The sequence below is a fragment of the Protomyctophum parallelum genome, assembly GCF_964188405.1.
Source record: "Protomyctophum parallelum genome assembly, chromosome: 1".
In the NCBI taxonomy this organism is placed as follows: domain Eukaryota; kingdom Metazoa; phylum Chordata; class Actinopteri; order Myctophiformes; family Myctophidae; genus Protomyctophum; species Protomyctophum parallelum.
Window position 1 is genome coordinate 91,894,638 of NC_139697.1, and position 25,010 is coordinate 91,919,647.

The 25,010-nt window shown below is 43.4% G+C and overlaps 2 protein-coding genes across 6 annotated transcripts in view; both read left to right on the forward strand.

The window, feature by feature from the left end:
- Window positions 1–565: 565 nt before the first annotated feature.
- Window positions 566–14,795, forward strand: LOC310873277 (rab5 GDP/GTP exchange factor-like). 4 transcript variants are annotated; one of them, XM_083785612.1, is made up of 11 exons: window positions 566–639; window positions 2,750–2,949; window positions 4,465–4,688; window positions 6,024–6,107; window positions 6,469–6,489; window positions 7,424–7,590; window positions 8,151–8,232; window positions 9,926–10,058; window positions 10,570–10,661; window positions 11,773–12,029; window positions 12,334–14,795. In XM_083785612.1, the coding sequence occupies exons 2-11, from the start codon at window positions 2,771–2,773 to the stop codon at window positions 12,757–12,759; spliced, it is 1,665 nt and encodes a 554-aa protein (XP_083641738.1). In that variant the 5' UTR covers window positions 566–639; window positions 2,750–2,770; the 3' UTR covers window positions 12,760–14,795. The 4 variants fall into 4 exon arrangements, with proteins under 4 accessions (XP_083641738.1, XP_083641740.1, XP_083641741.1 ...); XM_083785613.1 differs by having other exon boundaries at window positions 576–639; window positions 2,754–2,949; XM_083785614.1 differs by lacking the exon at window positions 6,469–6,489.
- Window positions 14,796–18,455: 3,660 nt separating this feature from the next.
- Window positions 18,456–25,010, forward strand: part of trim37 (tripartite motif containing 37) — a 44,720-nt gene continuing 38,165 nt past the window's right edge. For both annotated transcript variants that reach the window (XM_083782153.1, XM_083782154.1), the window contains exons 1-5: window positions 18,456–18,687; window positions 20,943–21,021; window positions 21,572–21,673; window positions 23,182–23,222; window positions 23,871–23,987. In XM_083782153.1, coding sequence (XP_083638279.1) covers window positions 21,001–21,021; window positions 21,572–21,673; window positions 23,182–23,222; window positions 23,871–23,987 — 281 coding nt within the window. In that variant the 5' untranslated portion in view covers window positions 18,456–18,687; window positions 20,943–21,000. The remainder of the gene's footprint in view (window positions 18,688–20,942; window positions 21,022–21,571; window positions 21,674–23,181; window positions 23,223–23,870; window positions 23,988–25,010) is intronic.

A 25,010-nucleotide genomic window follows, 5' to 3' on the forward strand; every position in this document is an offset into this window, starting at 1 on the left:
CGGTTTTAACAATGTTCTTGTTAAAACAAGTTAAATATAGGCCTAACTCAATATTCTGATGGCAATCATTGATCACAGAGATTGCAGCATAAACTATAATTTGTCAATATTATATTGCATTGACAAATTCCATTGTGTGTATAATACACATAATAATAAAATACCAAATTGCTGACAAATCAATTAATCAGCATATTCTCTGTGTATGCCCTCTCTCAATATCTCCATCATCATCATCATCATCATCAATTCATCATGATTATGATCTAGTGACAGTCCCTGTGGTCTCTCAGTGGTCCTTTGATTTTAATTTACAGCACTTTATTTATACATTAGATCTGATGCAATAGTTGCAAAGTGCAGAACTGCAGACAGAAACGGACGGTAGCTGTAAATTCCGGGCTGTAGTACTGTACTATTGAACGCACCTCATCGCATTCCATCGTGCGTCAAAAAGGACAGATCTACAAGCTGACCGCGACGCCTTGTGGGTCGAAGTTGACAGCTTGTAGATCTGTCCTTTTTGTTGACAGCCATGACAGGCGACGCACGCGCAGTCTGCGGCAACAGCAGCAGGACAGATCAGGCTGTTGTTTACATTCATTGTGGAAGACAAGTCGTCCTTGAAAACAAAGACAGGTGAGAATGTAACGACCTCAATAAACGACATTATAAACTAGTATTGGATGACTGTTAGACCCTGTTGTTGTTCTTTAAACTCCCGTTAGTTAACGTTATAGATAGCACGACGTTTCAGCTATGTTGTTGTGTGGGGTTAGCATTGTGTAGCTTAGCTGGCTAAGCTATCAATGGGTCTACTGGATTTCTAGGTCGAAATAGGGTTGTATTTGTACTTTTGCGAATCCCACCACTATAACCTCAATTTAAACATTGATTTACTGTTTGATAACCAAAACAATTCATATATTCAATAAATCTACATGGAATTGAACACAATTGGTTTAAAAACGTGGTTAACTTCCCTAAATTCTTGAGAGGAACACATTCTGTCAGGGATAACATTTGGCAGGTCCGACCTGTTGTGAGCCTATAGATCTGCTATTATCATATTCTCATGGAGTGGTTCATTCGTCTCATTCAGATTGAGTGGGAGGAGAGGGTACTAGGAGCACTGTTTCTATAGTGTGTGCAGTTTAATTCAACAGTTTTTAAAATATAATCTTTGCTTTAGGACTGTAAAAAGTGTGGGAGACAAATGTTGCCTTTTGAAATGGCATGTCTGGTATTGTTGAATATTGCCTTGACTTGTTAATGTTCTCTAGCTTCAGCCAAACTGTACCCCCCAGTCTTGTCAGTGGTAGAATTCTGATCTCAGCTGGATTTTATAGGGAAGCACCGGTGTGATATTTCTGACCGATAACCGATGTTGGTTATGGTTGATAACCGATATTTACAGATATTAACCTGTATAAAAACAAGTTAAGATGTCCTTTCTTGGCCCAGGCCGTAGCGTAACGGTCTGGGCACCGGACTGGTAATCCAGTCGCAGTGTGCCGCGGGTTCGACTCCCGGACCCGACACGGCCTTTACTGCATGCCATCCCCCCATCTCTCTCCCGTTTCCTGTCAGCCTACTGTCTGTCCCTTCAAAAATCAATAAAAGGCGTAAGCCGCAAAAAAATATCTTAAAAAAAGAAAAAAAGATGTCCTTTCTTAAAAAAGCATATATTCCAACATAAACTTTGATGTACTTTTTTTATTAAAAATAAATAATCAACTTGAAAAGCTTCCCCAGAAAACTGAATCTGCAGCTTTCAACGTTACAAAAGGCTTTTTCAGCCTCAAACATAATTATAAAATAAAATATCGGCTAAAACCCGATTTATATTACAATATTGCATTTTAAAGCCAACATCGGCCAATATTTAATTAATTGTCCATCCCTAGCTGGATAATGTATCATAAAATATCTGATAACTTTGTTGCTTATATATTTGATTTTCTATTTGTGTAGTAACACCTGAACTAAGTCAGGATCGGGATGCTACATCCACTAGTGGATACACTCGCGAGTACTGAGGTTTCCGAGTACTGAGGTTGTAAACACTAACTATTAACTAAAGACACACAGTATAGTCACAAATATGAATCATTACAAAATACATTAACTAACTAGAAAAAGTGCCCTTCTGGGCACAGGTCTCCACCAGGATAGGAATGTAGGACATTGCAGCTTGCCTTCATCTGGTGGTTGGATAAAAGGGCAACAAAAGTTAAAAAATTCCAGGCAAAGGTTCTTCCTTGGCCTCTAGGGAGTTGGCATACAAAGTTATCCACAGATCCGTGCAGTTAGAGGTAAAAACACTTTTCAGCCAGTTATAGCGCCACCTTGAGGCTGAGTTGAAATTGTTCATGTGGCATTTATTCCTCGGCCTAGTGGGAATGTGCGTGCACAATTTCACGGAAATCACGCGATGTGTTCATGATTTGCAGCATTTTGTTTGAAACTGAGCACTCCTGTGAACTTTGGAAGCCAATCTTAACCAATCAGGATGGAGTCTGAGAAATCTGAAAGACCCGTTTCGTTGAATGGCTCTAGAGAGACTGTGTACCAATTTGCGTTGAATTTGAATATATAGGTTACTTCTTTCCAAAACAAAGTCACACATGGCTTTGTGGCACATCTAGAAGGAAAATGGAAGCGCTTTCTAATCTAAATGGTACTTTTCAAAACGAATAAGCAAACTGATGATGTGAGGAGTGTGAGCTCATGTTGTTTTCCTCCCCAGGCAGGCCACCCACCCAGCACCATGAGTCAACGGACGGAGAGGCGCGGGATCCACGTGGACCAGTCGGAGCTGCTGTGTAACAAGGGCTGTGGTTACTATGGCAACGTGGCATGGCAGGGCCTGTGTTCCAAGTGCTGGAGAGAGGAGTACCAACGGGCCCGCCAGAAACAGATCCAAGAAGACCACGCCCTGGCTGAGAAGTAAGGCCGGCCTTCCACGGGATGCACACGCAGATTAGACACACCGACGGACAGACATGCAGAAACAACGGTCGGACATGTGGTTGAACATTCACTGCTCCCGTGCTCGCGGTTAGGGTTAGGTTAGGATTTGAGGTAGGTTAGGGTTTGAGGTAGGTTAGGGTTAGGGTTAGGTCAGGGTTTGAGGTAGGTTAGGGTTAGGTCAGTGTTTGAGGTAGGTTAGGGTTAGGTTAGGGTTTGAGGTAGGTTAGGGTTAGGTCAGGGTTTGAGGTAGGTTAGGGTTAGGGTTTGAGGTAGGTTAGGGTTAGGTTAGGGTTTGAGTTAGGTTAGGGTTAGGGTTAGGTCAGGGTTTGAGGTAGGTTAGGGTTAGGGTTAGGTCAGGGTTTGAGGTAGGTTAGGGTTAGGGTTAGGTTAGGGTTTGAGGTAGGTTAGGGTTAGGGTTAGGTCAGGGTTTGAGGTAGGTTAGGGTTAGGGTTAGGTCAGGGTTTGAGGTAGGTTAGGGTTAGGGTTAGGTCAGGGTTTGAGGTAGGTTAGGGTTAGGTTAGGGTTTGAGGTAGGTTAGGGTTAGGTTAGGGTTTGAGGTAGGTTTTCTGTCTAATGACAGTCGGACCAATAGTATGTCTAAACTACAGCCTGTACCCTCTTCCACACACTATGGAAGCTAAACTATCCCATTGTGTGATTAAGAGGGATGTGTAAAAGTGTCCAAAATGAAAATCAATTACTATAATTCAATATTAACGATTCATTGATTAATGGCACTTCTGCGGCTCTGCGCTGACTACAGAACTATATAGTTCTCAAGAATCGCCTTTGCTCACGAAAGACTGAATACATAGTTTTGCTGTTCTTTCTGGTTCTACTTAGCCATTTTTCAAGACTACTACAAGACAGCTACAGTACATTCATATTCATCAGATAGTGAACATCACATCAATCACCATCACCCTTGTCTTATTATTGACATAATAAATTAAGAAAAAAGTCTTATAAATATCAAACGGATCTGTGACTTTTAAATTTCACTTTTTCCTCGCGGTTGAGATTTTCAGTTCCTTCGTCCTTTTTCTCAGTTTCTCACTCTCAGCTGGAATCTAATCAAACAATTTGTGGTTTGTCCAAAAGAGTTCCCTAAGACCTTTCTTTGTCTTGTCTGAGAAGTAGTCGCTGACCAGACAAATAACTTGCATTACATAACAAAATGCTGCTGACAGCACTTTATCTTTACTTGTTCTTGTTTGAAGATATTCATCACAACACTATTCGTTAATTCTTGCTATTTTTTTTAATAACCTTTTAGAAACCTTTCGCCTATGATGTAGTAAGCCTTGCAGAGCCATGAGGCCCATAGGGCCTCTCCTGTTTCCGTAGCGTGAGGCAGCTTGATGTACAAGTACACCCCCTGAACATGATTATTTGAGCGAATCAGCAAGTACAGTAAAACGTCATCATCCTCCTGACAGCCCTAGCATGTGGCTGTGATGCTGATGGTTTGGTTGTGGTGACTGCACACAGGCTGCAGAGGGAGGAGGAGGCAGCCTACGCCAGTATCCAGGGAGCCCAGGCTCCGTCTCAGGCTCCGTCCCAGTCCCAGGCCCTGCCACCACAGGCCCAGCCCAGCCAGGCCTCTCTGGGACCCTTCTCCAAATTCGAGGAGAAGAAGACCAACGAGAAGACTCGCAAAGTGACCACTGTCAAGAAGTTCTTCAGCCCGTCGTCCCGCACAGCCCCCAAGAAAGGTACAGACAACTTTATCTTTAGACACGGGTACAAAATTACCAAACCTGACAACCTAATTTATACACACAGGTACCAAAATACCAAGCCTGACAACTTAATTTATACACACTAAAATACCAAGCCTGACAACTTAATTTATACACACTAAAATACCAAGCCTGACAACTTAATTTATACACACTAAAATACCAAGCCTGACAACTTAATTGTTATGCAAATGTTAGTACCAAAATGCCAAGTCAGACAACTTACTGTATCCGCAGATCCTTAAAAGGATCCATGGCTAATAAGACTTGTATTGCTTCCCAGCAAGCCAAATGACGTCATGATGACATTATGACGAGGCCAGATGAGGCCAGATCACAGCCCATATGGTGATGATCTTTACGTCATTTCCAGGACGTCTTCACAGGTTGAAATAATATAGCTTATTCTGGGCCAGATCTGACCAGTTATGATATGACTTAAGTTGATCTGGCCTCTATCAGACTCTCTCTGATTCATCCAGGGACGTCCGTCTTAGTGGGCAGAATCTACTGTATGTTGGTTGATATTCTGGGCCAAGATCTAACTAGTCTTGGTTTGACTTGATCTGGCTGCAATCGAGACGTCACTAATTCGTCCAGGTCCTGGCCGTGCTTGCTGGGTTAATACATTATACTTGCCCTCTATAACTAAAAATGTAAATGAAAAGCAGTCACCATAAATATTTTATTTATTTTAGAACTAGTACGTCTTTCACTCTATAGAGAGCGCTCCCGTCGCAAGTTGATGTCATACAGTATGTTCATGTCCATGTGTAGTCCTGCCTGGAGAAATGATCTATCTGCTGGTCAGTGCTCTCTGGGCATTGTCCCCAAACAAAGTACAGGGACATCAGGGACAAGAATAAGACGCCATTTGGAGCAGTTGGTGCTGCTAACGTAGCCTAACTGATTATTTAGGGGGGTACATTCATCACTCCACCATTCATCACGCTTCACCTTTGCTTTCATTCTTCCGTAGTTCATTAACATGCATTCAATCATTGTTTTACTCTTGTCTTCCTTGTGTATGTTTTTTTTTTTCATTCTTTCTTTAATGTTGCGTCTCTTCACTTTTAATGAGTTCTACACCTAACACCTGTCTGTGTAATTCATTCCAATTCCAATTGTGTCTGTGTGTGTGGCTTGACCATTGTAACCATTCATTCCCATTATTCTAACCCACCTCACCCCCGTCTCAAAACAACCTGTCTCCTACTTTGGAGATCACTTCGTCCCACATCGTGCTCTTTGGCTTTCCCTCACGTCTTTCCTCCCCTGGCCCCTCCATTCCTCCCATTTTGTTCTCAGCCCCCTCTGAGAGAGAGGAGAAGAGCCATAGAGACTGGAGAGGAATATTTACCCCCTCCTGGGAAATGGGTTCCCCCACTGAAGGTAACGGCTTAACCCTCGGAGAAAGGGAGACCTCTCAAAGGTTTACTTAGCTAGGAGACTGTTGCTTCTGCAGTAACTGCAGTAGCTCATGTTTATATAGATGGTTCGGTTCAGAATGTCATTCAACTTTGCAAACGGAGCTGAATGCCATAGTAGACTGACTGCTGGTGCTTCCTATGGTTTGCAGTGGGTTTGATGTGATGCAGGCCTGCCGGCTAGTGTCCTGGCCGTGTGCATATTATGAACTATGTACAGTAGTGGTGTCACTTTGTTTTGTGTGTTTAATGTTTCATTGATTTGGATGTTGCTTACTTATCGTTTACTGTCATTGTATCCCCTCACATTGTGGCTGTTCTGGCAGCGCTGGTGGCCAGACTAAGAGGTGGGTGTGTGTGTGTGTGTGTGTGTGTGTGTGTGTGTTGCACTGGATGTGTTGCACTGGATGTGTCCAATTAGGCAAAAATACACCACATGATGTCCTACAGGCCTTGAGTCACACTCATTCTATAATATTTCTTCCAGTTACGTTGCCGAAAATGGAAAAGACTGTGTAGTGCATTTACAGTACATAGCAGCCATGTGTAACCCCTACCTCTGACTCAGTAGAGTATTAGACCCCAGATCATCAATTTGTCTCCATTGTTGTTTGTCTTTCTTCCAATATTATTTGTTTTGTATTTTCTTAGAGATGGGCAATAGAGAGACAGTAAGTAAAGCATCGGACAGGGGGGTAGCGTGACCCTTTATCAGATTTGATCCAGGGATGTTGGGATGATAGATGCATTAGGTATGTACAGTCTAGGGGGGCAATATATTGTTATTGTATCGATATTGTGATATGTGACTAGATCTCATTGTCTGGGATTTCGTACTATTGTGTTATGGCATACAACACTTGCCGGTAACCCAATAATAGTGAAAATAGCCGATCAGAAAGCTCACAATACGTCGTGATGCGACACAGTGTCAGCTTGTAGATCGACTGTTGTCGCAATATTGATATTGAGCTATTTGGTAAAGAAATATCATGATACTTGATTCAAATAGCCCCGCCCTACAATACAGTCCGGAGAACAAACCCCACCCATTGATTGGAAAACATCACTTAACAAAGACCATACTGTATGCATCTGTGTCATCGAACACCAACAGTTGATTGAATGCTTGGTATTCTGCTTCTCATTTGCTGCTACAGTATGAAAAGTCTCACTAATGGGTTCTGCTGTGAACATCCCATCCCAGAGGTCTCTCAATAAGGTCATAGTTAGCCAGCCGTGAAGATTGAAGCAACTAAACAAAGCATTCCTCCTCCACAGAAACCCAAGAGGGCAAGACACCGAGCCCGTCCATCAGCCGCCAGGCCAGCATGGAGACGGACCGGGTCTCCAAGGACTTTATGGACTTTTTGAAGAACCTACAGAAGCCTGGCCGGGAGATCCACAAGCAGTGCCGGGCCTTCATCGAGAGCATGGCCAACAAAAAGGTCTGCCCTCATTCAAAACTGACCATTTAATCACTATTATACTTGGTTGACCGGGGTCCCACAGGGCTCTTAGTCTTTACTAGCTCTGCTGCTTTTTTTCTCTCCAACAACAGCAAATGTAATTTTTGCCCCAGACCCCAACCCAACAGATTATATCAGAGTGTTGTGTGGTTCAGTGTGACGACTTCAGGAATTGCTTCGGGGACTGCCGACGTTTTGTTTTCAAAGGGGGAAAAAAGCCTGGGCTAGCCCAGCAGGAAAAGGCGGGAGTGAACCTTGTATTTCGCTAACCAATAAGAGTGCAGAGGGGCGTCGCTCCAAATGTGGCGACGTCAGTGTTCTCCGCTGTCTGGTGGACCATCAAAACATTACCACGGGGGTGGGGAGGTGGGCACAATGGGAAGGCGGAGTCGCTTTCCGGTGCTAGTTTGATCCGACCCAGTATGTCAGTCTGTATGTCTGTCTTGCCATGCACTTCATGGTAATAGTATAGAAAAATGACAGTGATTTACCAGTTTATGGCTCATATCATTCATCCTTGTGACCTTTTGTCTTGACAGGACCTTGGTCCAGATGAACTCTCAGAGTGCGTTCAAGACTTCTACCAGAACATGTCGGACCGCTTGATGACCCATTTTAAAGGTTAGTGTTCGGAAGACTCTCCCTTTCTGACTTGTCCAGGAACTGTATGTATCACAGTGACACGATTCATTATTACTAAAGCGGATAACAAGGATACACTATCGGGTAAGGTTAGGTAACGGCGGCCATAGTTGAGAGGGTAGAGAGAATGTCTATTTATTTATCAGAAGCTTGCCCGTTCACCCCCAGTCTGCCCTGTCTAAGTGTAGCGAGACACACTGCTCCTGATAGCTATGATGCGTAAATGTAGAGCACTATTTCTCAAACTTTTTCGTGCGAAGGACCCCAAAATGAATGGGTATTTGGCTGCGGACCACCTCGTGGCACGAAATATCTTCGTGCCACAATGTGCCACAGAGTTAAACGATAAAGGAGACTCAAGTTTGGTCCCGGAGAAGTGGGGTCCCATTGGGACAGCTTCAAGCACACTCTAGAGCAAGGATTAATTTATTCACTCGACAGGAGTATACATTTTAAAAACTATTAAAAGCCACCAAAAGCCGACTGGTTTCGACAGACACATATTCTTCAGGTCGTGGCTATAGAGCTGAAGTTCGTTCCCCTCCACTTAAAAAAAGTCCATCCCCCTTCAAACAAACAAACAAATGTAACTCACCTTCTATCATGTATAAATAAACCCACATGTATAAAACTCATGAATGTAAACAGACAGGCACGGTCATGTTCCTGCAAAGCCACGCACATTGGCTCATTCAGACTCAATCATGTGTCACGTCACTGGCGTGACTGAACAGGGATACAGAGAATCTTAGGTCAAAGACGTTGTCTGCCATGTTATTGGGTTTCCAAAACTACACAAGATTGTTAATTTAGGAAGATGCATCATCCCAACTGGAGCCACTAGAGGTGGCTATAATGGTACACAAATCCTACAAATGGTGTCCTAAGTAGACGACAGACGGAAAATCTCGCCTATGGTTACTGGTGCTAGATCCCGCGAGAGTGTGTTGCTGGAACAGAGAAAAGTCAATAATAAAGTAGCCTACATTTTCTCCTGATTTGTCTGGGGCTAAAGAATTTTAGAATCTCCTAAAAAGGCGTCCGCCCACTTCACGCAGATGCGGGAAGTAAACAGGAGATGTTATGTCTTAACTATAAATGCAACACGTCTCTGTCTGTCTGTCTGTGTGTACGGTTGTAAGTAAGCTGGTGACCGACGGGCACAGGTCTAGTATCCTCTAAATGGCAAAAGTTCTTTCTGTATTCTGTTCCGGAAAAGAACTGAGATATATTTTTTGCTTGCTTACCTTTCTCTCGTTTTAAATAATCCATCGCGTTCTTATTTTGTACGAGAAGCAGTTGAGAAGTCAGAGAGCGCCCTAGATTAGGAGAGACGAGGCATTCTTTCTGCTGCGGTACACTAGGAAGTGACCGGGGCGGCTGGTGAACGAAGAGCGAAGCGTACGGTGGCCTTAGGGTCTAACTAAAAAAATATATATAATGAATATTATTCTCTCGCCTGATATCATTGAAGATGCGCTAGGACGTGTACAGACGTCCTTTGAATCCGTCGGTTGGATTCCCTAGGATGTGTGGACACGTCTGAACCTGTAAATGTCGGCAAGCAACACCATTGTACTACTACAGAGTATAAATTAGGCTTACCCTTTAATATGGTCCATACTGAGTTTGATAGAATAAGTCGGTAATATGGACTAATGTGATCCCTAAGGCAATTCAGAGCGTGTGGAGCGAGTCATGGACCAGGTGGAGAAATACATCATGACCCGTCTGTATAAGACTGTGTTCTGTCCAGAAACTAGCGACGACGAGAAGAAAGATCTGGCAACGCAGCACAGGATCAGGTGAGTCGCCTTTTATAGAAAAACACAGTTCACCGATATTCGTTACCTGGTCATTCTTGTACTTTTATTCAACATTGAACTATGTCAGAGGAGTTGTGTGTAAAAAAGTCCCCCCCCCCCGTCCCCCGTCCCCCGTTCTGTGTAGCCTAGAACTGGAGGTCTCTGTGATCAGTGACATAAGGACTGTGTACTTTTTGGTCTGCAGAGTACATCTTCCCTATGTCACTGATCAAGTTGACCCCAAGTTCTAGATAGGTTAGTATATAATGGTTATTCAGTGTGCTGTTTCTATCACGCTCCCAGAGATTGTGAGTCAATAATGGCTTTATGCATTACAAGCTATAATATGAATGTATAGATGACGATTTGCGCCTGTACTATATCTAACCCATTGTGTGTGTGTGTGTGTGTGTGTGTGTGTGTGTGTGTGTGTGTGTGTGTGTGTGTGTGTGTGTGTGTGTGTGTGTGTGTGTGTGTGTGTGTGTGTGTGTGTGTGTCCGTCCGTGTCCAGGGCGTTGCACTGGGTGGACATCGAGATGCTGTTTGTATCATTCGATGAGGAGCAGCCAGAGGTGTCTGACAACGTGGTCAAAGCAATAACAGGTCTGACAGCACAATGCTGGTGTTGCTTGTCTTAATTGCCTCAAGGGCTCTCAAACGTGTTAGTTGTCAGGCATGCGACCTCCCAAAATAATCATATTTGAACTGGGGACCCTCCACCCTGACAAGCACTTGGAATTGTAGGCATTACATTTAGTTGCAAGGATAAATATTGTGAAATTAGCCAAACTACAAGCTCAACCCGCTTCGCACTGTGAGGTGAGCTTGTAGATCGTCTATTTTCACAATCTTTGACAATTTTGGCCAATTTGGTATTAAAAAGTAACTTAAGCGTACCCTCACAAAAAACATGCAGAAATCCTGACAATGTTGCACATTAAGCTAATCATCTGGGGACTCCCCAAAATAATGTGGGGACCCCCAGTTTGTGAACCACTGCTGTATGTCATGTCATGCGTAGAAACAGTTTCAATGCCTCAGGACAAGGCTAACCATTAGCTTGCATACCTTATTGGATTTGAATTTTCATAGCATGGCATTGAAGGCTGGTCCATTGTTGCTCTACTCATTGTAAAAAGCCATAGTTTGGTTGCAAGATTCCTGATCACCATCCATGTCATTCCGACTTGTGACTCGAGCACTACCGGTAATTAAATCAAGTGAATGCAATTAACTTTGATATATCCGAAACTTTGATATATAACCACCAGTACTGTGGGTCTTGGTAGGATAGAACTTGTAGTACTAGAGGTAAATGGTGCATTTATATAACGCCTTTATCCAAGATGCTTTACATAGATTGTGCATTACACTTACCCATTGACACACCCATTCATAGGGCGATGACAGAGGGAACCATGCAAGGCACCAACCTGCATGTACATCGGGAGCAATTAGGGGTTCAGTGTCTTGACAGGTCTTGGTAGACTAGGTAAACTAGAGGTCCTGGTACCCAGGACAGAAAACTAGAGGTCCTGGTACCCAGGACAGAAAACTAGCAGTACTAGAGGTCCTGGTAGGACAGAAAACTAGCAGTACTAGAGGTCCTGGTAGGAGCAGCAGTCCTGGGGGTCCCAGAAGTCCAGGTGATGTGATCAGACCACATCATTGTAGCTGCTGATGTGTGTCTGTCAACTCTTCACTTCCTCCTCAGACATCATAGAGATGGACTCCAAGAGAGTACCCCGAGATAAGCTGGCGTGCATCACGCGCTGCAGCAAGCACATCTTCACCGCCATCAAGACTACCAAGAACGAGCCGGCGTCTGCCGACGACTTCCTCCCTGCCCTCATTTACATCGTGCTGAAGGCCAACCCGCCTCGTCTTCAGTCCAACATCCAGTACGTCACACGCTTCTGCAACCCCAGCCGGCTGATGACTGGCGAGGATGGATACTACTTCACCAACCTGGTCAGTGTGTGTGTCTGTGTGTACACGCCTTCATGTTCTTTAAGTATTATGCTGAACTTCAATCTATGAAAAGAATGAATGAACAAGTAAATATCTATAAGCTCTAGAAGCTTACAAGCTCATAAAGTGTCACAACAATTTACGGTTTATGACGTGCCTAAAATATATGCACTCCAGGTTGAAAGTGGTTAAAAGTCAGGACACAATATCAGCTTCCGATAATTTTACTGTCAATATCGGTCGGTCTCCAGTAATAAGATCATAAGATTTGTAACGACATGTTTTGTGTGTCACATCAACGCAGTGCTGCGCCGTGGCCTTCATCGAAAAGCTGGACGCCCAGTCTCTCAACCTGTCCACGGAGGAGTTTGAGCGCTACATGTCGGGTCAAGCCTCCCCGCGGCGGCTCGAGTCGGAGGACGGCTGGCCGCAGACCGGTGGCGCCCCGGCAGCGGACCGCGCCGCCGTGAACCCCGTCCTGGCCGAGCTCCACCAGAACCTGGAGCTGCTGTCGGGCCTGGACCGGCGCCAGGAGAACCTGACGGAGGCCGCTCAGAGCCTGCAGAGCGACCTCCTGTCCTGGCAGGAGAGCGTGGAGCGGGAGGTGCAGGGCATCCTGCAGAAGTATCCGCTGGAGATCCGGCCGCCCGCCCCCGCGGCCATCGACGCCGACAACATGGAGAACGACCGGCTGCCGCCGCCTCTCACGCCCCAGATGTTTGCTGGGTAAACGAGTCCAACAGAGTTCACCTTCTTTTCTTTTCTTTTTTAAAGATGTAACCACTTGAAAGTTGAAATCTTGTGTCCCTGTGCTGGCCACAAATGTCCGGCCTGTTCTCAGAAAAATTTTTTTAGTGTAGAGCAAAAACAAGACTGGTCAAATAAGTATAGGGTTTACGTGGTTAAATAGCAAGTGGGTCGATGGTCGACGTATTGCACTGAACCAAATATTAACAGGACCACTATGCCTTTGAATGCATACTCCTGTACTAACATGTAGGAAATTAACTAGTACATTGTAATAGGTTTCCTGCAGATATCCACAGCACATTCTTGTTCTATTTCTGGCCTAAATCTTGTAAGTTTCAGGTCTTTGCAGTCACTCCATGGTATTCACATATGAGGAAAAAAAACAACCTTGTAGTCATAGAAGATTAGTTTTTGAGCTCATACTGCTGAGGGAAACCGGGTTATTTATTTTTAGCTGGACATATTGGGAAATTGCTGAATGCCAAACGATGCAGTATGAGCTCTGCAGGATGTAGTCATCTTCTGCTGGTGATTTCAGTTTGTTTCACTGACAAGGGAAACGGGTTTCCCTACCACGTTTATTTTGCCGCTGTTCAAAACCACAGGTTTGTCAAACCTGAATATACTCCGATCGCTTGGTGGTTCACCAAATGTAGCAGATCTACAAGACGTCAAGTTGGTGTAGGCGGATGAAAAAAGAGCGGACCAAGTTCAGAGCCGACCACGGACAAATCTAAGCCTAACTCCAAGTATTGAGGGTTTAAGTGGTTAACTTGAGGCTCATAATTTTACAGTGTGTATAGCCTTAAGAAATCAAAAGGAAAGGGAATTTATTGTCCTATACTGTTGACAGTTGACCCTGTACACCCACATGATATTTAACACTGAGTGTATTTACATGGACATTGGACAATGCCGCTCCAACGCATTGGCTTTGTGTGTGTTTTTTTACTATGAACTAAGCTGGGTGCCACAGTAAACTATGGCGTAGTGGCAGCCAAGTCTGTGGACTTTTTGCGGAACGACACTTCATACACTTCATACATTCGGCCCCAGAACACTCCTTGTTTCTTTCATTTTGCTGAATTGTTTTATATCTTGGCTCTATTTTTAATTAGATTATTTTCTCAATATTGACGATATTTCCCACACTGAACATGATAGGTGTAGTGTACACAGTAACAGTAACTTTAAATTTTAATTAACTTCTTTTAGAGAGAGCGAGAGACCAAACAAAATTCCTGTTTTCCTGTTTAGTCTGTGTGCTCGTTAATGACAATTTGACTAAAATGAAGGGTACACATGGGAGGTTAGAGGATTATCTTCAAATTAACATTTGAATATCGATAAATATCACTATGTGTGAAACACAGAACAATTAATAATCTACAGTATATTAGAGCAGTGCATAACACAATTTTTTTTGTTTTCAACTACATGAGTAGTCTTCAAACATCTACGTGTTTTCAAGAATACGATACAATACGATACAATACTAAAACCTATAATTAAAACATAATACTGGGCTGTACAAATCATTCACGACTTTAAAAGGGATACAACTTCAGAGTCACATAGTTGTTATAAGCTAATGCTAACAGGTACTCCACTAAAGACACTTTGAGCCTCAGTCCATAATTGCCTTATTAAGCAGTAGTAGATACGGTATGTAAGCCTTAATCACTAATACTATTGTCTTTGTTCATTTTTAAATGAGTTTGAAACATTTTTTTTTTTTTTTTTTTTTAGTTCAGTTTTAATACAATGACTGATGGCATCAGACAGCTTAAAGTGAAGTTGTTAACCTATTCTGTGTATAATCGTTTGATTGGAATCATATTGTTGTTATATACAGTATATCTGTAAACAAAATATTTTTTTGAGTTTTTGGGACTACAAATCTGTATGTATTTGTCAGATTATGAAACCATTATTTATAATGTATACGGTACTAATGATACAAAATTATGTGTTGAATTGAATGCTTGTGCTATGAATAAAATGTCTTGGATCCATCTTTGTCATATTGACACCTTGTGGTGGTATGGAAACACTACAATGCATTGCTTCTAATCTCCCCACATGAAATTAGGCGTCTGTTTTATTTATACAGTAAACTCTACAAGTTTAATTTTAGAATGTCTTTGACTTCACAGTGTGGATTTTGTTTGGACCACTGTTTATAGAGGAATCATGCAGTGTGTAAAACTCTTCCATTCCCATTTGCTCTGGTGACTTGTTCCACATCCTAGGCTTCCTGTGTGTGTGTGTGTGTGTGAATCCTTAAAAATTCTGGTTAAGGTCAGTATGGGATAAAAGACTGTTGCAGGGCTTTATTTTGGTTGGGGTCAATCTTTAACACTTCCTTAAAGGGGGAAGGCTTATGTTAAAGGAAAGACTCAAAGTGTAGCCTGCCCTACTTGTCTTGAATAGCCTTTCGCCTGGTCTGAACCAAATGTGTCTGTGACTGTTGTCTCTGTGCAAGTGATCTTCCAGCCTTTACCAAATGCACCACTCATTCTATTCTTTGTAGAATTAGATTAGCCACATAAGAGGATGGATGGATTTAGGAAAGCCATTTGTGCCTCCTGTGAAAGATAGAGATAGTGCCCAGCAGCCCAGGCTTATACTGATACTAAATTGTGCTGTGTGAACTAGGACAAGAGCCTCTCTCTCTGCAGCTAGACTCAAATCTATTCAGGTTCACCATGGGACATGAAAAAACGAAAGACATTCTTGATTGTATATGTAGGCCAGTTCCACAGTGGTTCTATAGCGCCTTCTGAAGAGTTATTTTACTGTGCTGCTCCTCGCAGTATAGTCTAAGGCACTGGTTCTCAAAGTGGGGTCTGGGGCCAGCGGTCCTTGACAGGGTTTCAAGGGTCCCCGGCAAAATGTGTGAATAGCATCACAATCAGTTTAACCAACCCTATTTGTGTACAATTTACAATTTAGGCATTTAGCAGACGCTCTTAATCCAGAGCGATTTACATTAAGCAAGAACAAAAAGCATGGGAATACATCACAAAAAAGCATTTATCATGAAACATGCGTAAGCTAAGAAAGTAACAGTGGAATATCTATATTATGAGACTATACATATAAACTATATATCTATACTACTATGCTATACATATGTACTATGGCGTGCTATGACTATATACAATGCAATTATAGTGCTGTCTACATAACATGCTATAAGTCTGTATCAAATGCTATCTAAGTCTACAGAAATGCTATCTAAGGGGGTAGGATAAGTGCTATGGGCCATGATGGAGTCTGAAAAGGTGGGTTTTCAGACTACGGCGGAAGATTGGGAGTGATGCTGCAGTTCTGACTGCAATGGGAAGTGCATTCCACAGTTTTGGAGCCAGAAGGGAGAAGAGTTTGGGACGTGTGGAGCGTTGTCCCGGCGTTTTTAGTGAGGGTACTTCCAGCTTCCCTGCGTTGGCTGATCTGAGTGAGCGGGAGGGTTTGTAGGGTTCAATCATACTTGCAAGATAAGGGGGAGCCAAACCTTTGGTTGCTTTGAATGCCAGCATCAGAGTTTTGTATTCTGTGCGGGAAGCGACCGGGAGCCAGTGGAGGGAGCGGAGCAGGGGGGAGACATGTGAGAATTTTGGCTGGTTGAAGACCAAGCGAGCTGCGGCATTTTGGATCAGCTGGAGAGGCTTAAGTGCACATGCTGGTAGGCCAGTAAGGAGGGAGTTACAATAGTCGCGTTTTGACAAGACTGTTGTCTGGATTAGGAGCTGGGCTGATTCCTGGGTGAGGAACGGTCTAATTCGTCGTATGTTATAGAGTGTGAACCTACAGGATCGAGTGACAGCTGTGATGTGAGCTTTGAACGAGAGCTGACTGTCCAGGACAACACCGAGATTCCTGGCTGTTGGGACAGACGTTACCAGGGCGTTGTCTACGGAGATAGTTAGCTCCCGCATAGGGCAGGACTTAGCTGGGAAGAAGAGAAGCTCAGTCTTGTCTGGGTTCAGCTTGAGGTGATTGGAGGACATCCACTGTGAGATGTCAGCCAGGCATGCAGTGATGCGCTCTTCCACCTGAGTGGCAGAGGGGGGGAAGGATAGAAACAGTTGTGTGTCATCGGCGTAGAAGTGATAGGATATATTGTGAGCAGAGATGATAGTGCCAAGGGATTTAGTGTACAGTGAGAAAAGGAGGGGACCAAGTACAGATCCCTGTGGGACCCCAGTTTGGAGGGTTCGGGGGGATGATAACAGACCTTTCCAGGAAACCTGGTAGGTCCGGTCGGTGAGGTAGGAGGAGAACCACTTTAGTGCCGTTCCACCGATGCCTAGATCCGCTAGGGTGTCTAGGAGCAGCTGGTGGTTCACTGTGTCAAATGCTGCCGATAGGTCTAGGAGAATCAGTACTGCAGAGTGGGAAGCAGCTTGGGCAGCATGTAGTGCTTCTGTGACTGCCAGCAGGGCAGTTTCTGTGGAGTGGGCCTTCTTGAATCCGGACTGGTTGGGATCCAGCAAATTGTTCTGTGAGAGATGGAGAGAGAGCTGGTTGGAGACAACACGTTCAATGGTTTTAGAAATAAATGAAAGGAGTGATACCGGTCTGTAGTTCTTGACATCTGAGGGGTCTTGGGTTGGTTTCTTGAGGAGTGGTGTTACTCTGGCTGACTTGAGGGCAGATGGGACGCAGCCTGAGGTTACTGAGGTGTTGATGATGGAGGTGATGAAGGGGAGCAGATCAGGTGCGATGGTCTGGAAGATTGGAGACGGGACAGGGTCAAGAGGACAAGTGGTAGGTCTAGAGGATGTTACTAGTTGTAGAACCTCGTCTGGGGAAAGAGGAGAGAAGGAGGGCATGCATTGCATGGTATTTTGGGGTTAGTGTTGGTTGAGTCAGATGCCACTTTACGTGGGAGGGGAGGAAAGGAGCTGCTGATATTTATGTATACTTTACACATAAAAAATGGCCTACAATAGGGTTAGGTGAAGAAAGTTTCTCAATACAAATGTTCTCGTATGGGGGTACCTGTCCACTATACAGCCACCGGCAAATTAATTTTGGTTTCCTTGACAAGAACCCCAGTCTATAGAATATGTGGTAAAATATGTCAGTTTTTTTTATTCCTTCATTTTTAAACTTTAGTCTCCACTTGTGTTGTACTTGTAGGCTACTTTCATCTCTGTCTGATCACCAAACAAAATGCATTTTTGCTGCTAAATGCCTAAATTGTAAATTCGTAATTCAATGTGTGATCTTATCCAAATAATCACTCAAAATTAGATAACATGTGATCCTGGGCACACAAAATAAAATAAGATATTCCCTCAATTTGCATTATAGTTGTAAGAACTTATGTGCTGTAATTGGATCAGTAGGCCTATCCATCAGTTCGTTGCATGTGTCATTGCTTTGTATTACATTTTTCCTAAATCAAATCGAAATGTTTTGACAGTCAATGGCACGTTAATAAACACGCACACGCGCGCGCGCGTGCACACACACACACACACACACACACACACACACACACACACACACACACACACACACACACACACACACACACACACACACTCTCTCTCTCTCTCTCTCAAACACGCTTTTATTGTGGAGGACAACGCGGTAAAAGCCGGAAGTATTGTGACTACTTTAATCATCTTGTTGTGACAGACTCAGTCAGACAGTGATGTTGCTGACCTGATATCAAAGCCAAATGCGTTGCCTGTGAACAGTCAGTCAGTCAGTGTGAAGTAGAGAAGGATACGACTACGGCTAAAGTGTTGTTGGTGTTATGTGGACATGATGCAGCGTTACTGCTGATCTGCCGGGCCAGGTATAGGTGTCATTCAGGAAGCTTGACGGACAACAACACAGAAAGGAAGACGAGGGAGGGAAGGAGAGAGCAACCCGAGTCCTCCTGAGAAAGGTAACCTAGCTACCTGCTGGCTAAACGGCTGTTACACCGCGAACAGCGACCTATCGAATTATGTGACTCGTTGCCTCTAGCCTCGGTGCCCCACATGCTTTAATTTGCATTCGCCTCAAAGATAATTTCCACCATGTCATATCTTTTGGCCGTTGATTAATGTTATTTCTAAATAATGCTGTGACACACACACACAATTATATAGTTGATGTCAAAACCCCATTTTGAGCCATGATTGTACTTGACCCAGCTAGCTAGGAACATGGCGTAATTCGATAGGTCGCCCATTCTGATGTAACAAGTGGGCTAGCTCGCCTTCGTGCTAATGGGTATTTTAATGCGATACATGGACACATTTCTACAATGTTTTCCTTTGTGTTGTTCAGCTAAACCCACAGTGCTTTCGCTCCACGAAAATGTAAACAACGTGAGTTTAAAATGTGGAGTTGCTGTAGCAAATGGTTGCAGACAGTAAGCTGTCACTATGCGTCGGATGCTGCAGTCTCTCTGCAGGGCTCATGGTGATGTTTGTAGTAGCTAACCATAACCAGGTTATCTGCAGGGCCCAGTGATGTTTGCAGGTAACCATGCAGGAATCCCATTTTCAGGGCCCATGCACATCTGCTCTGCAGCAGGGATCAAGAGCACTGTACAACAGCACAGTTTTTATTCGATTGTGTATGTAATATATAGAGTAGACCACACAGTTGTTTGTATAGCTTATACATGCATGCTGGGCCTCGGTTTCTGTATGACATGATAACATCATTACAAATTTGATTTGATTTTGGCATCATGGTGGTGCAGTGCAATAACCTGCAGTGCAAATGCAGGAGAGGTAATGTAGCTCCCTAAACTAAAGTCCATGCACCACAACAACAGTACAGTCGTACTATACAGTAATGGTATATAAAAACCATGCACCATGACAACTGTAGAGTGGTACTGTACAATGTATGTACGCAATACAAAAACATTCATGCACCTCAGTACAGATAGGCTGTCTAAATTGCAATACATTATCAGTACATAAAAATTCAACCCATGTCATGTTTAGCTAAAATTCTAGTATTGAGATATGGCTTGATCGTGTAAGACATCATCATGTAAAGACAAAACAAAGTCATCTAAATAAAATGGTCAAACTAATGTGTATGAGACACACAGCATGATTAGCATTGTAGAATAATGTTGGCCATCACCCCCCTGCATGGAGGAATGTAAACAGTTGTTGAACTCTTTGTTGACATTTGGTGCAACCAAGGAAACAAGCGGTGGCAACAACATTGGGGCTTTGCGAATGATTTTGGCCAAACACTTACTCAATTAATTGTAAAACTGACCATTGCCTATTATTTCTATTTAGCAATAAAGACGTGGGGCTGCGCTGCAGGCCAATAACCAGGACCTGCTGTGTTCTCAGCCACCTCCCTCCCCAGACTGTCTGGAAATCCCAGTAGGATTACCATTATGTTTCACGGTTAATGCATTCATTAAATTAATAAATGTTGATCAAATGCAAATTTCTCGTTGACATTAAGGCTAGGCGTACCGGTATGTAAACATATTATCCCCCGCCCCGATGTGCGTCATTTCCCTCCCACATTATGTCAAACATGGCTACCCACGGGTGCTGCGGTGATGGCATGCTACAGTATCTACGTGATGAATAAATTATGTCATTGCCTGCGGTCATACAGTTTACAAATGACACTGGGCATTTAGCAGACGCTCTTATCCAGAGTGACATGAACCCTAGTCAACAAAACGACTGGCGGTCAAATTAATAAGAGTGCAAAGAAAACAATTAGCCTAAGTACTAAAGTAACTAGGATACTACTGTAGGTAACCCAACATCCGTTTAAACATCTTCTAAATAACATTCTTATAGCATGTGTGGTTGAGCAAACGTATCTACATGTCTAAATAACATATGAACATTGACAACATAACTTATATAAAGATTTGTTTTTGGCTTTTCTGCCTTTTATTTTTATAGTATCAAGTGAAGATAGACAGGAAAGAGAGAGGGAGAGAGAGAACACGCTGTCAGGCCAAACAAAGCCTATATTTGGCCAGCGGGCGCCCGCCAATATAACTTATATATTATCATGCTCATGCATACTATATGCAGGCTATTGGTTACAATATACAGCGTTACAGTCGGTCAGTCACCTTTGTCACATTACACAGAATTTCATGGTGTGTTCGTCGACTGTAACATCTCATCGTATCATAACTATCATTCTTTCTAGGCTCTTGTTTGAGACTGCCTTTGATTTCTCCTCCATCAAGAGAACCAAAGTGTCGGAGATGGATGAACAAAGTGTTGAGGTACAGTGTCATACTTCATGTGGTGTCTTATTATAATGGATATTTGTCATGTCTTTAGTTTAAATCATGCCATGTAGAATTGATGCGATCCCTTAGGTTCTCCATAAGTAGACATTTTAAAATGTAACATGGGGCAGCTTCTCTCTTTTTGTGGAGAAGATCGGTAAATAAAGCCTAAAATGATCAATTTCTTCTTTCGGAATTCTATTTCCTACATTCATGTTAAATAGTCAACATGGCACCTTTTTATCCCAAAGCACTTTACAATGTGCCTTGACATTCACCCACACACCAACAGCACAGAGGCCACCACGCTCATTGGGAGCAGTTAGGGGTTCGGTGTCTTGCTAAAGGAGTCAAGGACACTTCAACACTTAAGCCAGGACGGAGGTAAGGAGCTGGGGATTGAACCCGGGAACCTTCCCGTGCCCAAACCACTCCTCCACAGCCATTGCTGCCAGACAGAATACCTTCCTGACCCGTTCCTTCATTATTCCTCATGTTGACTCTTTAGAATGTAAATGACGTGTGTCTCCTTTGTGTCCGGCAGAGTATTGCGGAGGTGTTCCGCTGTTTCATCTGCATGGAGAAGCTGAGGGACGCTCGCTTGTGTCCACACTGTTCCAAACTCTGCTGCTTCAGCTGCATACGGGTGAGAATCACACCAAGTCAACACTCGCCTACACAGCTGGGTTAGTGGGGTGCTAGCTATGCTACTGTACAGTATGTCTCCTACACAGCTGGGTTAGTGGGGTGCTAGCTATGCTACTGTACAGTATGTCTCCTACACAGCTGGGTTAGTGGGGTGCTAGCTATGCTACTGTACAGTATGTCTCCTACACAGCTGGGTTAGTGGGGTGCTAGCTATGCTACTGTACAGTATGTCTCCTACACAGCTGGGTTAGTGGGGTGCTAGCTATGCTACTGTACAGTATGTCTCCTACACAGCTGGGTTAGTGGGGTGCTAGCTATGCTACTGTACAGTATGTCTCGACCCATTAAGACCTGATGCCTTCTGAATCAGAATCACACACAAATATAAAAAGTGAGTGGTGCAACAGTGCCCCCTGTTGGTACTCTAAACATAGGGACGGACCATAGACTGTAAAAAATATGGACAAAGCGTTCCCCGGGTCTAACATGGACGTAAAATGAAGCCTGTCATTCCTTGCACTGTAAGTCGCCATATTTCTAGATCCGTTTTGGCCCAGCTGGCCATTGGCTGGCCCAGACAACGAGGCGGGACTTCCCCCCCCCTTACTCTTCGTTGGTTTGAGTATGGATTTCAGACTGTTTAGTTTTATGCACTAGGTCCCTGGTGGTGTTGAACTGGGGCTGCATGATTAACCGTTCATAACATATCAGCCAATATTTACTTAAACATATGCAACATTATTAAAATCAGCATTGTCAATTTTTGTATTTTGTGACGTTTGAAGGCCGCAGATTCAATCAGTGTTCCTCGTGGAAGCTTTCAAAAGGGTCTGTAGAATACATAAAAGCAAATGTTAAATCTTTACAAAGTTTAAGTAGTTTGAAAACAATGCACCTGTTTTAAGATGTCTACACAATGCACATGCAGCCATAATCACAGTACTGCTTTACAACAGGTATTAGGTAAACCCCACTGGAAACATGTATTGTAATATCGGTATTGGTATTGATAAATCTGGCCGTTTCAGGATATCGACCAAAATTTAAATATTTTGCAAGTCTCTGGACGTACGTGTGTAATCCACGTAAATCGAGAACCGTTAGCCCCACCGACAAAATTCAAATTAGACACACACATTCCACAGCATCACAGGGGGTGCAGTGCCCGATGTCGAGTCGGTCGGACCCACAGTTGTCCAGAACCGCCACAAAAGGCCTCTGCCCGGGCTCTGGACAGGGCCCCTGCTCAGCGTATATGGAGCTGGTCTGTTCTGACCTCACAACACTCCATATTTGGGCATGGCTGACACAGAACTCCATAAAAGGGACACAGACATATCTGGGTGTGTGGGGCATGCATTTCCAACTTGCATCATTCCAAGTAGGCCACAGTGCCCAACGGGCACCGCCGTAGAGGCCCCACGGGCACCGCTCTAGTGAACAACAATACAGTGTCATCTTCATGAAAGGATTCATTCATGCAACCTAACGTTGTCCTTTTCACAGCGGTGGCTGACGGAGCAGAGAGCCCAGTGCCCACACTGCCGGTAAGAGCCTCTCCATAAAACTCACTGCAGTCACACAGTACCACAATACAATCCTCACCTGTAAAGAACCCTTGGTCATAGGTAAAGGGTTCCCAAAGTGGGGGTCTCCAGATGATTAGCTTAATGTGCTACAGTACATTGTTTTCTCAGTTTCTCCCTCAACAGTAAGCAAACCGACATACTGTGACAATTTATGGACTTTTAAGACCTTTTTGATACCAAATATTGCAAGAAAGAGGCAAACATTGTGAAAATGGCTGATGGCGTTGTGAGCTTGTGGTTTGTCTATTTTCACAATATTAACTGTGGAACCAAGTCAAACTAAATGTAATACCTACAATTACGAGTGCTTGTCAGGGTGGAGTCCCCAGTTAAAATAGGATTATTTTGGGGGGTGGTGGCCTGACAAGTTTGGGAACCCTTTCCATAGGTCACAGTCATAAGTTAATCTGTTTATATCCAATGCCCTATACTGTATTGCCATTTGCCAATCTACAAGCTCACAATGTGTCACCAAAGCGTTGTACAGCTCTGCTTAGCAACAAAGTACCGGTAAATGCATAATAAATCTGACATAGGTTTTGGATTATAGCTTTATTTTTGGAGAGTACCTAGAGCGTGTGTGTGTGTGTCTGTCCCCATCCCCAGGGCTCCATTACAGCTAAGGGAGCTGGTGAACTGTCGCTGGGCAGAAGAGGTGACACAGCAGTTGGACACGTTGCAGCTCTGCAACCTCTCCAAGCATGAGGAGAATGACAAAGACAAGTCAGTGACCATATCATTTTATCTTCCCCTGCTATCGATGATCCTCTGTTCCGGACCCGTCCCACTGTTCCCTCGTCCACCATTACTCACTCAGGAAGCACATTTTGCTTGTTTTAGTAATTTCTTGTATTTGGGTTTGAACTGTACGTATGTGTAAAGTATACTATAGATTTATGAAAATAATATAATTACTCTGCTCGCATGGATGCTTGGCAAGGTTTTACCCCTGCCTGTTTGTCTGTTTAACAAAATAACTTGAGAACAAATGGACAGATTGTTAAAAACAAATTGTGGTGTAAATTAATTGAACAAACAGTCACCTGGTGAACCCTGCCTGGACATCTTGTCTTGTTCTATGTTCTTTTTGGTGCAAAACCCACTGATATATTAGGGGTTTCCCACCAAGACAATCTGCCCATCTGCTCTGGAGTTGTTAATATCTATGATACCCTGACACCTTGGGTCTCCCACGCTTGCAGGGTAACAACCAACCAAGTTGGTGCATAGCAAGAGATATTGGTGCGGGCAGTAGGGTTTACTTTGCATTTTTAATGAATGTTCCTACTAGCAGTTTTTCCCTTGGAAAACTGTGGGCTGTAATATCAAATCTGATCTGAACTAGAATTATGTCAAATTACTTGAGGATAGGATATGGCATATTTTCCTTTCCCCACCATATTGATAATTTCAAATTAGTGTGCACTGCATTTTGTATCATCAAGGAACGGCTGATGTTGCTATTTTTGCTGTTTATCTTACAGTTTTTATACTTTGTCTTACAGTGGCATAAAGTATAACAAATATGCCAGTGGTTAATCACACTAATCGATTTACAAAGGATTTTGTTGATTAAAAAATGTAAACGAAAATAATCGATTGTTGCATCCCTAATTAAATGCACATTTTCCTGTGGTATTGGTGACTAAATAAGTTATGTACCGGTAGTTATTATACGATTAACACGTTAGCTCCTCAGCATTCGCTTGATTCGGAGTAATGATGAACTAAGGAAGTTTCAGTTCT